This window comes from Pleurodeles waltl, chromosome 2_1 (assembly GCF_031143425.1).
Source record: "Pleurodeles waltl isolate 20211129_DDA chromosome 2_1, aPleWal1.hap1.20221129, whole genome shotgun sequence".
Taxonomy (NCBI): Eukaryota; Metazoa; Chordata; class Amphibia; order Caudata; family Salamandridae; genus Pleurodeles; species Pleurodeles waltl.
In genome coordinates this window covers 666906553-666921612 of record NC_090438.1, presented here as the reverse complement: position 1 = coordinate 666921612, position 15060 = coordinate 666906553, and the positions used below count along the sequence as shown (strand labels likewise).

At 44.4% G+C, this 15060-nt stretch overlaps 1 protein-coding gene across 2 annotated transcripts in view; it reads right to left on the bottom strand.

The window, feature by feature from the left end:
- SACM1L (SAC1 like phosphatidylinositide phosphatase) overlaps positions 1-15060 on the bottom strand; it is a 270638-nt gene that overhangs the window by 59788 nt on the left and 195790 nt on the right. For both annotated transcript variants that reach the window (XM_069216268.1, XM_069216274.1), the window contains exon 18: positions 14122-14214. In XM_069216268.1, the coding sequence (XP_069072369.1) occupies positions 14122-14214 (93 nt within the window). The remainder of the gene's footprint in view (positions 1-14121; positions 14215-15060) is intronic.

Below are 15060 nucleotides of genomic sequence, written 5' to 3'. Positions count from 1 at the left end.
CCACTAAGCCACTTCCGCTGCTGAGTTGGGGGAAGCTTATGATGGAGCCTAACAGATCTAATCCGTAATATAGCCACTGCCTGTGGAGGCACCATTGCAAGACCCTCATGTGCCAACATGCATGTTGATCCGGACATTGCAGGAACCCAGGAAAACTAGGAAATTTGAGACTCTCAGGCTGGGACTCTTGCATGTTACTGGAAAGATGGAAACATTTCCTGGATGTCTCTGATCCTTTGTGATGGAGGGAAGGTATGGTGAAGAGTAGTGTCTAGCACCAATCCTATCAACTGGAGTCCTTAGGAGAGCCACAGGTGATATTTGGGCTTGTTGATTGATAAGCCCAGGTTGAGAAGCAGGAATGCTGTTGACAACATAGGGTGATGACGCTCGGGTATGGAAAGATGGGGATGCCCGACCATCTGAGATGGACTGCAAACACTGCCATCACCTTGATAAAGGCTTGAGGTATGACGTTCACACAAAGGGTAATATTACAAACTGTTACTGCAAGGACTCTACCACAAATCACAAGTACTTCTGGTGTGACTGCAGGGCAGAGATGTGAAAGTACGCATCCTGCAGGTCGAGGGACACGACTGTGGCTTTCAACATCACCTTGTGTAGAGATGCTACCTCAGGCACTGGTGGTCCAATGGGGATGTTCATAGCTAGCTTCGGGAAAGTATCTATGCCACTGAAAGAGAACAGGCCTAAAAAGCTTCATAGGATCTTGAACAGGGTCTCTGTAAGTAATAAACTCAATAGGGCCAGAATCTGTCCCAAAAATATCATGGAGACGGGTCCAGTGTGCATCCACTTCCAAGAGACACTGTACCACTCTACGAAATCTCATCTAAGAGTCTGCGCCAGTGGCGATGTAGCCGGAGCCGGAAGTGGTGGAAATAGAGGTGGAGGTGTTGCATTGGTTGATGCATTGTGTATTGAAATGCTGGGTCAAAGCAGTGTGGTGAAGGCACTAGATCCGATGGAGTAGTGCCAAAGGGTGTTGGGTGGAAAGACAGAAACATGGGGAGTAAAGAAGTAGCCCCTAGGCCCAAAGAGCCACCAGACAGTTTCAAAGCCTTTGCGAAGATAGAACACCTGGCATTAGGGAACACCGCTGGGTGCGACCCTGGAATCAGAAACTTGGGCAAGATTGGCGCTGATGCCGGAGTCTGGTGTGGTGTGGGTATCAGCACCAACAGCTCTGGGAGGGATGGAGTCCACTCAGGAGCAGAGTCCAGTGGAGGTACAGGGCTGCGTTGAGGCCGTTCCACCTGCATCAAGTTGAGTAACTCGGGCTCAGAGGATGAAGAAACTGTGGGAGACTGAGCCATGGGGAGACGTATCTTTGGAGTGTTTCTTTGTCTTTCTGTATCTTTAAATTTTCTTACCAGCTGAAGACAATGAAGGAGATTGGGGACAGTGCCTTGAATGCTTGTGGCATCGATGGAACTCTCTGGTTTCTCAGACCCTGCCCCTGGTAATGAAGATCTTGGCATCCCACTCTTTGATGGCCTATGGGTATATACTGAGGTATTATAAACAATCCCTGGAGTCCTGATCTGACCCCAAGGCACCAAAGCAGACTGAATGGTGGTCTGTAATGAACATCTGTCCTTCACAATCCATGCGATTTAAACCCTGATTTCTTGGGAGGAGACATGGTAGTGCTTTTAAAGAAGAATTTGGGAGAACTCTCCTCAGAAAGTGAAGCTTCGGATCTGTGTTGAAGGCGCAGAAAAGAGGGAACTGCCAGAGAGGGCACTTTATGACCTCGTGACTGATGTTACTTCAGGCGCTGACCGAGTCCCGTGCCCTCTATTGGCAGCCTAACAGGTTTGGAGTTTCCCGATCCAGTCTGATGGCTTGAGGCTGTTGTACAGATGAGGAATCTGCAGGTAGAAGTATCTGACCAGAAAGTGTAAGTATGTAAATCTAAAAGCACATCTTCCAAAAGCCAATAAAATCTGTAAACGTAAAATTTTACCAATGCAAAGCAAGAGAGTTAAATGTACCAACAGTTTGTGTGTACGTGTCGTTTGTCTTTTTTCACTTAGAAGAAATTAGGCGATTATAAAGCCAGAGGACTATAACATGTGGTTTAAGTCTAGTAAAATAAAACAAAGGATGGTTATCTTCTCATAAATGAAATACAAATAAGATTCTTGGGAGTCCTGTCTCTTCTGTTAAGTCTTATAAAGCATTGTAAGGGATTAATTTAGAGCTTGGAATAACGTTTTAGGAAATGAGCAGTCTGAACTGCATGGAAAAAGGATAGTAGATCAGCAATCAAGGCAATATAACCAGATTTACCAAGCGTTTCTTCATGGAGCACTTTTCAGAACTTCACTGAGAAGACCTCACTTAACTCTCACAAAACTGCACGGAAAACAGTCTACTATTCCCAAGGCAAGCACACACAGGTACTGTCTATCCAGTGTTTGGATACAATGCACAGGAAAAATGCTGTTGTTCAACCTCAGTGGCAATCCTATTACTGAATGGCTGCCAGTTGGCTTTTCGAACACTGCCCCCAAAGCTAGTGGCTCTAAGAGACTGGCACAAACACCAACTCTACATATGCTATCCTGTGGACTGACCCACAGTATGACTTCCACTCCTATGAACCAATGACTAAAGAAACATGACTCAAAGCCTATTTCCATTAGTAGTGCTACTAATATGTTTGATACTGCGAGGGGCTGGCTGACATTCAAAGCTACTGTTTGGCTAGACCTAAGTAACAATAACTATCTAGCAGTAACACTGTGTATTGCTCTCTTTATGCAATCATATATAAATGCATATAAAAATAGTGTAAAAAAGTTTAAAAAGAATACAGAGATAGTGGATAATGGGAAAGAGCCCAAAGACTAAAAAATAATGGCTTCACCGTGAAGGTAAATGTTTTCTGTCCACATTTTTCCCTTTTTCAACCTGTTGGCCGATTCTATAATAACTGAGAATGATGAATGGGGAACGACAAAAAAGGAAGCAGCTTAGACAACAACATTTTACAGGACATCATAGCCACACTTAATATGGCTCAGGCTGGAAGCATCTAAAGTATAAAATCCTGTCAAGCTTATATCTCTGACAGGGGCATGTTTAGAGAACACCACCAACCCTGACTTAGCTAAACTGCAATGTGCAACAGGTCTGGATGGAGGTTAGGCTCAAAGCAGAGGAAAACTATGTGATGCCTATTGTAATCCATCTAGCAATGGGAGCCTAAGCAGCTGTATGGCTGGCATCACAGGACTACATATTGGTCACAAAAAGGGGGATTGATGAATGCTGATCCCTAGCACAGACCAGATAAAGTTGCAAGATCGGCCACACATTCAAATTCTGCAGGTCTCCTCAACGGAGGAGACATGGGGATTTAGTTTGGAAGAATATTCTCTTTGTTCAGGTGGAAGTCCAACAAAACCTTTGTAACGAAGTAATGTTCGGTCAGAAGAATCGCCCTGTACCAGTGAAACATTGAGACGGGCTCTGGGCTGCAAGTGGCTGGAAGCTAGCTTTAATCTAGCTAGAGCGACATACTGGAAGGAAGAGATGCATTAGGTGCATTGAGGATTCTTGACAGCTTTATCAACTGTGGAGTATAATAATGCCAGGTCTCTTCTGGTTCCACAAGGAACTCGTAGAATGTATTTAGCAGTATTTAGAAAAGTCTAGCCATGAACATTTCTGGAGTTTCCAACATAAACATACTTGAATTCTCCCATCAAAAGGGGCTTAGTATTCAATCTAAAAGGCCTAATATCCTATCCCTATCGAACTAGAAAAGACAGAAGTTATCAGTGTCGACTAGTTAAGAGATTAACATGACACTACTCAGGGCAAGCTTACAGGATGCCAAATGAGGATTACAAAGATTCCTCTCTTAGCCCAACGCCCGGATATGGAATGGCCAGAGGCTTGGGCAACCCCCCTCACAGTAGCAGCAATATTGCTGTTGCATAGAAGCGACGGGCATTGAGTGACCAAAAATTCGTTTTGAACGTTCAGGAGAGAGTGGAGACCTGTTGCAACCCCCAGTTGGCCTTATATGTGAAGAGGAATTGTACACCAAGTTTGCCCTTGACTCCCTACTATTCAATGATGAGCTGAATCTCATAGCTGCACTATCTGATTCTCCCAATTTTCTCCTATATTCTGGTCACAAGTTTGGGATGGCTAAGAGTGTCAAAAGTGTGCACAGGTTCAGAAGCATTAACACAGCAAATTAATAACAATAAGTCGACAGTGGTCACATTGGTAAACCTCAGTAGCTCCAGCTTCTTATGGCACTTGGAAGGAAATAGACATGATACAGTAAAAGCACCTATGTGGCTATTTTCAAGTCCAAGATGTCATGAAGAATATATCTCCTTTATTGAAAATAAGATACTAGCACTAGCATGATTTCAGGAAGAGCTCAAGAAATCTTTCCGACCTTTCTATAATTCCATTATTAGAAGTAATTAGAGTTAAATTTTGGCAGTACTGAGGTACAGCCTAAGATCTGGTTCCATACATTCATGCACATCCTGCTGCTATTAAGAAACTGTGCGAACTCTTAAGAAAGGTTTCAGGTGTCGCAGACTACACAAACACTGCAAAGACAAACACGCTGATTTTCAACACTGATGTGAAGGACCTGCTTGAAGTTCTTCAGATGGTCTATAGTAGTAGTCCTGTTAGGTACATGGGGATTATAGTTATGAGGGTTTTTGACAATCTTTATAAAATTAATTATATCTGCTCAATAAGGAAATTCTGGGAAAAATTAGATCAACAAATCCGATAAAAACAAAGTCAGTTCTCATTTGTGTCAGAAGACCCCTCAAAGCCTGCTGATGAGTGTAATTGAGTGTCCTCAGGGTCCATGAATCTGGCCAAGTGTTCTGCCCACACTCCAGGCCCTCCTCAGCCTTATCATGCCTGTACTGCTTTGGATATAGGGCCAGATGTATCAAAGGGTTTTACTGTGTCTATGGGAAAATGCGTTGGTACATATGGCCCTTGGTTCCTCGGACACTGCCCTGTCAGCCACATCTGCCACCTGCTGCTCCGCACTAGAACCCAACTGACCCATACATGTGATTGCCACCCGCCGCTTAGCTAGAAGCAGCACAAAGTGCAAGAATTTAATGCCCAAATACTGGCCCTTCTGTCGACACGTCACCGAACAGACAAATAGCAGGGTCCGTAGCAACAAGTATCTGCACCACTGTACTATATTTATACTTTCAGCTAAACAGTATACACCACTGGGCAGGCCCACGCTAATTGAAAAGAAAAAAAAAGAAGCCACTGGTGCCTGGCATCTGGGACAACCAACTGGCTTACTAGGGTTCATTTTATGTAGAAGAACTGCTGTGACATATGTGAGGTGTAAGAAAGTTTATAAGCTTAAATTAGGTGGTGCTTGATACAGACTTCACTAATGCACACATTCTCATCCATTGGGCATACCAGAGTTGTGCCCTTAGATCACGATCCCAGGCAGGAAACCGAAGCCAAAATCAATCATATGCTATGACTTTAGACAGAAGAGAGACCAGATGGTGACCTCCACCCAATTCCAACAGGCCCGAAAAACAAGTGATGTTGCATGAGCTGCAGGGAAAGTAGGCCACATTTCACTTATTATGGCCGAAACACTGCCATGTTGTAAGAACTGACTGGTCCTATATGGAAGCTATCCTGTGCACCTCGAACGTGATAAATTCTTCACTGGGAAACAAGTCCTCTCCACAACCTTCCTCCCTCCAAGTTGAGACATTCAGACTCCAGCAGCTTTCAAAAAGTGGTCAAATCCCATAAAACGAACTCCCTAGGAAAAGGAGCCCTCACCCAGGACTACCCGAACAATTTATCCCACGGGGAGGCAAGTGTGCTTAATGAGGTACAGCACTGGTGCCACATCCCGACCATCCCACCCTCCTACACCCAAGGAGTTGAGGAAGTGATGAGCCCCTGGATGCATCCTTTAATAGAGATTTCCCCCAGTTGCCCTCCTTCACAAGCCAGTGCGCAGCATGTTGGATCTGGGGGGTCAGATAATATTGCTCTATATTGGGGACTGCCAACACCCCTCCAGCAGCTGAAACAAATATCCCTTCACTACTCTGCTATGTCCCCCGACCCATACCAGTGAGTTAAGGAGGGAATGCAACCTCCAAAACACCACACAAGGTAGAGTATCAAACAAATGCTACATAGAGTACAGGCATCGTGGTAAAAACATCATCTTTGAAATGGCCACCAATATGAGAGAGAAAGAGAAGGTGAGTTCCAAAACTGCACAGACGAATGAAGGACATCTATAACCCTCCCAATGTTTTATTTCAATTGCTTCTGTGGCGTATGGGCCCCCATCACTCCTAAGTATCGGAATTTATCAGTCTCCCACTGGAGAGGCATGACCAGCAAAGCAGCCAGATCACGAGTGCTCAGGGAACCCAGAGGAAACACCAGTGACTTTCTGTGATTAATCTTAAGACCCGACAACTCCTCAAAAGCAGTCAGATGTATCAACAGAATGGGAAGTGATCACAGAGGAGTTGTGAGACAGAAAAGAAGTGAGTCGTCGGCCTACAGAAAGATCACATGATTAATGACCCCCATCTTAATCCTCCACTCAGACATGATCTGTCGGACCTGAACGGCCAGGGGCTCCGGTACTGTGAATCTTTAGTTAGGGAATTCAGTGGGGGTTTTGGCAGGATTGTCTGGATGTTTTGCATAATAAGGAATTCATCTCTTTTTTCAGAAAATAAATTAATGAATGTGTTGTGAGGAGACTGTTAAAATAATAAAAAAAAAATGTTTTTAAAAAAGCACTGACATATGGCTTTTAAGCACCTCAATTATTTGTTGCCTTTCTGCCTGGTTTCCAATGTAATTTATTCAGATCGCTGCTAGATATTCCATGCCTGGCCCCACAAGAAAATAAATGTTTACAATTGAATCTATCTGCAGAACAACCTCTTATGTAAAAGGCTTCCATTTTCCAATTTCAGTTCAGGTTACAATAAGCAAATGAAAGGGTTGTTCAGAGAAAATTAAGACGGGGATTGGATTCCCAATCTCTAAACAAGACAGCCCCATGACAGGAGGTAAAAAAAATCTTTTTTGCAGCAATTAAACATCCAACCCATGTGGGAATAAGGCCTCTTATGATTGTTTTAAGAAGGTTTAAAATCATTTCTTAAAACGGGTTCCTATTTTAATGATTTAGAATTATTTAAAAACACAGCACTTAAGTAAACATTGGTTACAAGATAAACAAAGCCCATCCCTATCCTTCACTGGCTATATCTTGGGAAACTAAATTACAGTATTTCTAACTTTGCTTGGGTTTAACACAGGTGAAATGCATCAAACCTGGTTGTATGAGATAAAAGACCTTAAGTGTCGCATTTGCAGATATACACCTAAAAGCACTGCACATGTGATTTATTATCGCCCAGTTTTTATAAGTGAAAGTAAAAAATAATTATTTCCATGAATTTGTAGACTTAGGTTCCTGGATTGTTCCAACTTAAAGGTCACTAATGCTCCTGAGTGAAAACTAACTTTCATGATCGAAACTGCAAGTTACAAGAGTGGAGGGGTTCACACGAGTCGTGTGAGGATTATGTTGAAAATCTACAAAGGAGCAGGAGGTGTTCTGGGAGGTATCACTCACGAAAACCCTACCATAAATGCCTTATCCTCCGGGATTCTGAAGAGGGACAAATGTCCTTTATTTTGCATGTACACTGCAACTATGGCTAAGAGCAAATGTACAGAGGAGCATGGTACACTGCCTGTTGTAAGTGTAAAAGGGAGTAAATATTACTATTAATATGTACAGAGATTTTGAGGTGGTCTCTGTTTGAGTTACAATAGTGGAGAAATCTTTACCATTTCGCCAAGTAGCTCATGTGGAGGGTTTGAACATTTCATACTGTATAAGCAGACATTCCTCTGGAAGGTTCAGATAGCAAACTTCCAGGACGTCTGAAGCCAAACTGCTAGGTTGAACTCTCTTGGTCTTGTTGTGCGAGTTGACCCTGATGTTTAGGGAGAAGGTGCAAACTGAGCGGCAAATTGTCGTGTGGGATGATGAACATCTCCATGAGTATGGAGTACCAGGACCGGCTGGCCCAGGTTGAGACAACTAGCTTATGGACACTTGTCTCATCTTCCTCATCACCAATGCGATGAGGGCGAGAGAAGGAAAAACGTAGACAACTCCCGCTGGCCTATTCAACCATAGTGTATTGCGTATGAACTGTGTGTGTGGGTAACTAGAGGTACAATTTGGGCATTTTGCAATTGCAGGAGTGGCAAAGAGGTTGATGGTTGGAGTGCACCAACAATGGAAGTGCCTATGGAGTACTTATGCATGGACTAGCTGAGCAAGTCTGTAAAGTTGTTGTTCATCCCTGGCAGGTGCTCTGTGAAGAGGTGGATCTTGTTGCAGATTGCCCAAAGCAATATATCTGAATGAATGTAAACAGCTGTGGGGGAGAGAATCCCCACCTACTTCTGAACGTAATGCATGGCAGTCATGTGGACCATCTTTCTGGAACCTATTACATGAACTGGATTATTAATTTCGAAGGATAAAAGTTCTTCACAAATATTAAGTCTGCAATTGTCTTTTCGTTGGGTACCAAGTAATTTATTGTGGCACTTGACTTTCTCAGGACAGTGAAGCAGAGCAGTCCCAGGCCTACCCGGCACAGGTGGTGAGGGCTAGCAATCCCAGCTCGTTGGTACACATCAACACTCAATAAATTACTGTCCAGTCAGTGCCTTTTTAAAAAAAAGGAAAAAGTATTTTTTAAAACACACACAGTACTATTATATCACAAATATGTGCAATCAGGTGGATGGGAATACTTTTAGTGACACTCTCATATCAGACCTCAAGATCAAAATCTCCAGCTCCAAAAATGTTTGCTATCAAGGTGAACCTCTTCCAGGGCCAAGGATTCAATCCCCTGGGAGAAGAAGGGTGTGTTTTTAATAAACTGTCCATGGGGATATGGGTGCTGCTGCACTTCGTGCAACTCCTACACAAAATCATTTTTCTACAAAGTGAAAATATGGAAATTATGGGGCGCTCCATTCCTTGGGGCTTGAATAGTGAATGAGCAGCAAAAACTGCTCTTCTCATTCATGCAATCTCCCTCCATGTAGTATTTTTCTTTTCCTTTCATTTGCTCCCTGCAGTCCTTCCTTGAACAGTGCTGAAGATGGCAAAACTCTCCTCCAGGAGCCAGAAATGCATGTTTTTGGACCTCCCACAGAGACAGATACCTTGCGCTCCAAAATAGGACATGGGGAGTGAGATCCACACATGCTCCTGCAATGATTCTTCCTGCGCTTGGCATTCTCCTGGGGAATTTAGAACTATCAGCAGTGGAGCGTTACTTGCTACTTCTTGCGCTTAGTGCCCCCTCTGGGGGACAGAGCTAATTCCAGCTCGTAGAGATGACTGTGATGGTTCTAGACTTGTGTTGCTCCTGATTGTCAGCCATAGCCACCAGGAGACTTTTCCTCAGACCTCCTGACCTCTAGAAGGGTGCTTTTCATGGGGATCTTAATTTCAGCGCTTGTTGTGCCAGAATTGTCCTCTACCTTCGCCTGGAGGCTCTCTTCTCCTGGGTGGGTCCACGATAAAAGCCAGCAAGCAATATCTCCTCACTGCAGCACTCGCCAAGCCTCATGGCCTCCGGGCCAACTTGCAGGCCACCAGTGTGTCTGCAGAAGTCCTCATTAGCCCCCGGGGAACTTTCAGGGTCCCCCCCCAGCAGGGCCAGTTTCCCAACTTTTCATCAGAGGGCGTAAGGAGGCCGGGGCCAGAGCCATCTGCCTTGGAGAAACACATTCTAGTGATGGGGTCACACATGTCTGATCCCTTCACACCAAACCTTCAAAGTGCTTGGCTCTACAGGTCTGGCCCATCTTTCCTTCCTGTCCCAGCCCAGCTGCAGTGTGGTAAGTTAATTACCAGGTGCATATTTCCTCTCTACCCCTTTCTTTTAAAGGAACTGGCTCAGTCACTGGAATTGGCTCTACAGTGTGGGAAGGCCTTCGATCCTCTTGCTGGACAGCAGAGTAACTTGACTGAGTGGTGGGGGTGGAAAAAGGCCTGGAATCTAATTACAAACTGAGTCAGGGGGATATGATAATTCATTATGGGTCATAATGCATGTAGATATGGTTATTAGGGACTATCAATCTTTGCTTGGGATGCATGTTTACCCCTAAATTGATACCTCAAACTGGACTTTGTAGGCCGAAATGGGGCAAAACTGTACTTTAGTTCATAGTTTGCTTACAATGTGCAATACCGTTAAAACACTATAGATCTACATTGTGAATGCCCACTCACATTTACAAGACCTATCCAGGTCAGTACCAATTCTTTAAGGGTACCTTATATGACAGGCTATCTATGCACAGATACCAGGCTGTGCAAGACAGTAGTCTCATATGTGTAGCCCGCCCATGTGTGTGCTCATGTGTTAACGTGTAGCCAGCTCAGAAACTCCTACTGCAGCTGTGGCCTTATCTTAAAATGTGGATGTCAGTTAGCACTCAGGACCTCATTTTGAGTTTGGCGGGTGGCGGAGGCCGCCCGCCAAACTCTTTCAACGGAAAACTGCCACTTCGGTTTTCTGCCCGCTGGCCCTAATAAGAGTTTTCCACTGAGCCAGCGGGCGGAAACAGTGTTTTCACCCGCCGTCCCTGCAGAATACTCACCCCAACATTGACACCGGCTCGTAATCGAGCCGGCGGCAATGTTGCAGTGCATCGGGTGCACCAGCACCCGTCGAGTTCTTCACTGCCTGTAATTCGTCCCCTTGTGGGAGCAGTGAGATGATGTCCTGCAGGGTAGTTATGGGCAAGCACAAAGACAGGTTGTAGTGTTTGAGGGGTCTGGGGTCAAGAATCAGTTGAATTCCTTTCCTGGGAATTAGAAAGCAGAGGGACTGGATATTCCTTGGCCTTGTTGGTGTTGTGGCACCAGCACTATGGTATCCTCTGCGAGGAATCTCTGTACTGCTTCTTCCAGATATTATTGGTCTCAGCCAGGGACCTGGTGGCAGGGTGGGATGCTGGGAGGTTCACCGTGGAACTCGGGGTAGCAGCCCAGCCCTACTGCAGTGGACATCCAACTGATCAGTGTGATCTCCTTCCCATGGGGAGGAAATTCTCCCTAGTCTCCTCAGGCAGGTGTTATATGATCAGAGGAGGTGAAGTGGAGGAGGGGCTGGATGGTGGGTAAATCATTGTCTGGAGGTGGAGAGGCCACTGTTTTAGTCAACTCTACCTTTACCCCCAGTGTTTCCTCTATATCCACCCCTGGTGTCAGGGGGGTGTGAGGGTTTCCTGAAAGGATAGATCTGGTACTCTTCAGGCATCGCTGTGTGGAGTGGTCCTAGATCTGTACACTGTCTCTGGCAAGCAGGTTTCTGGGTAGAGGAATGGAGAACACCCAAAGACTGTCTTATTGTCTTTTTTAAACTTTTCTCCAACATCTCATCAACCTGAGAACCAAAGAGATGCTCCTCGTCAAATAGGTTGAGGAGGTGCTACTGCTCCAGTGGCCAGAAACCTGAAATGCAGAGCTACTCTTTGCGCTGTAGGAAGATGCTCATGTTGACGCCTCATGTAGTGGTATTTGGTGCATCTTGAGTGCAGTAGATATTGGCATTTGAGACGGCTTTTCCATCAGCCACTGTCCCTTCTTTCCATAGGGTTATGGGAAGTGCTTCATTTGTTCCTCCATCTCCTCCAAATGGAATTGATAATATTGAAACAGAAGACCCGCAGAGTTGGCAGTGTATCAAAGTGTGGCGTCCCTCTCTGCCAGAGTTTTGCCTGCTACATCAACACACTTGCTCTCTTTTTCTGGTGGGCCCGTTGTTTATGTAAAGGTATGTTTCTGTGCAATATGCACCACTATGTGTTCTAGGTAAACCCAACTCCTAATGCAGAGTGGTCACAGGGTGGTATCTTATACTTTTTGTCCACCCTTGCCATGACAACATTAACCTTTACAGGCCTTTCAAAGTTGTATAAGGGATTCATCATACGCTTTAGCTTGGGAGAAACTGCATTACAGACTTGATCTTTAAAATAGTTTCTGCAAGGAAATGATGGGAAGGGTCATTGGAAGTGTCATGTCCACAGTGTAGTGTTGGGCAGCCCTCTGAATAAGCATGTGTTAGGTGATAGTGTCATCAGAGGCAGGTTTGGCAGGGTACGGCTCTATGCCTTGGTTGTCTGTACAGCTGAAAGCATAGGCCTCCCAGGAATCCTATCCTTCCCTAAGAAATAGGAGCTAATCAGGCTTTAGTGGCTCACAAGGGCTGCAAGGAATGGGGTGAACTGACTGACCTCTTGGGGTCTGGAGGAGGCCAAGGGGGTGTGGCAGATTGAGTGGGTGGGGAGGAGAGTGCCTTAGATTATGAGGTTTGGGTGGTGGGCTTGTGATTTACCTCGTTGTTGGGGTAATGAGGCCTGCCTAGATGCCTCAAAAGTAATTTCAACCTCAAACACCAGCCTTCACTTTTTGAGGAAGGATGAAAGCACATATGGAGCCTTGGTGAGGATCTTGTCAGTATCTGGGTTATAAAGAAGTTTCTGTACTTAGCGTCAGGGACTGGCAGCAGTGGCTGAAGGATGGGAGCCCTGACATTAAAGGCAGTTTCAGCATCAGTCTGGCAGCAGCTTCCGGTGTACACCTGGGTTCCGAGGGAGGACACTCGATACCTTGGGGTCGAGGCAGACTTGCCTGCTGGCATGGCTCAAAGCTCTTAAGCGGTAGCTTGGCAGACATCAAAGGCTGCTCTTGATGTTGGCCTACACTAGGTGTTAGCACCAGACTTGATGGTCATTGCCTTTTACGGCTTGCCTGGGGCTCAGTGCCTTACTCCTGCAGGAGCTGTGAACAGTCTTGATGTGCTGTTTGGTTAAAGTCTTCGGAACCTAGCCTTTGAGCACTGGTGTTGAACTTGCAGACCTATGCATAGTCTTGGTATGGTGATTAGAAGGTTTCTGAGGCTTGGCATCATTGTGTCCCTCTTCAGAGGCACGGAAGGAGATGGTGTCAGGGCTGGGTGTGCCCTCTTTCACCAGAAATCCTTTTTGTCAAGAGGGCTTTGCTCCCTGAAAATGTCTGGGGTTTCAGACAAGGGTTGTCCCTGCATCTTATGATGCACCCAGCATCTCTATACGGTACTGGAGTGTATTTGTGCACCAGAAAACTAGGCATACATCACAGGTGGTGTTGTCGTAGTCGGAGGAGAGATGAAGGCTGCAAACACTATGTTGGTCTGACCATGGGTATTAGGTGCTGTACTTAGGGAATAAATGGAAGGGCATATGTTACAGAGCCCCCTCCCTTAGGCAATGTCTGATAAAACCTGTAGGTTGTTGACTGCTGGTCGGTGCTGCAGTTTGCTGGGGATACCACAAGTGAAATTACAAGTGCAGCAGACCAGACCTTTGGGATGCAGTACTACCACTGTTTTCTGGGTTTTAAACCTGGGATTTGGAAAAAAATGTTTTTCCCTCATTCCACATCCCTTACCCCTTGCACATTTTCACAGGGTTATTCCTGATTAGATGTGCACGGGAAAGAAACCTAGAAGTAGGGTGTTCTTGCACATTTCGTAATACTGATTCATCCACAAACACAGGTAATTCAGGACAGTTGAGAGCATAACATTTGAAAGTGCTTATCTGCCTGTGGAGAAAATAAAATAAAGAAAGGATCAATTCTGTGATTTGGCTGTTGTGGTGCATCTGCTCCTTGATCAAATGAAAACTATAATATAACTCTCTAAGGTCTGGAAGAAGCTTATGTAGTGCAAGCATATCATGCATGGTTTGCTTCTCAGATACTTCCTTCTTCCCACTGGCCTTAATAGATAAGGTAAACTGTATTAGAAACAAAAGTTTTGGAAATTGTTTCAACCATTATAAAAAGCTTCACGAAAGTAACATCCCATCTGAAATGGATGCAATAGAGAAATGTTAAAATACAGAATGCCTGGAAACATACTATCCAGAATACAAAAGCAAATATACTACTCCACAGACACCCCAACTTACGGCTAAGAATTTCCAGTCTTTATGAACATGGAGCGGGTTCGCAGAATCTGCTTCATCCACAGAATAATTTCCAAGAAATAAATCAATGGCATCCTAGAACAAAAAAATATGGTCAGGACATAACATTTTTCCCCCAAAAAAATACAACGTTGCCATTTTTTCAGTAATACTTCTAAGATGCAAAGTGGAACTCATATGCTTTTACAGTGAGTTAGTACTTACTGTAAAGCAGAGATAAGTTGCAATTTGCACAAACAGAAATATAAATACTAGAGAGAGTACTAACTCTATGCGCTTGCCATACTTTTCTTCAGGGGACAATCAAAGCAATTAACAAGCCTACACTAAGGGCAGAAGTGCAGTTTGAATGGCAACAAACATTTTGTGGCTCACCATGAATAATTGCTTCTCCCAGCTATTGGTTCACTGTTGTCAGATAAGTACTGGCATTTGTATTCTATGGCAAAAGCAAGACACCCTTAGGTTAACTTTTTTTATGATCATTAAAGGGGCAATCCCTGAAATATTTATTTTGTTTCGGTTTCAATACAACTTTGGTTGTTGCCATGCTACATCTAGGTGATACTTAATATTAGGTTTCATATATGATTGGGATAAACAGAGGAGTCAACAAGGTGATTGAAAGACCAGTAAAACTGTGTAGATACATTTAGATAGAGTCGATGGCATAGCAAATGCAAGAAAGAATGATTTGATAATACTTTATTTAAATGGAACACAAGGATTCATTTGCTGTGACCTAAAAAGGATTATTATAGATGTTCAGCATAAGAAATGTTCTACCAGCACAGTCCTGAGATTGGGAAGTGTTCCCTAACCCCGACAAATGTTTTTTTCTACAGATCTCTTAACCCTCAACTCCAACTTCTTAGGATTGAGTGCTGCACTCCACCAAATGATGTTCCAAAAGAAAGGAAC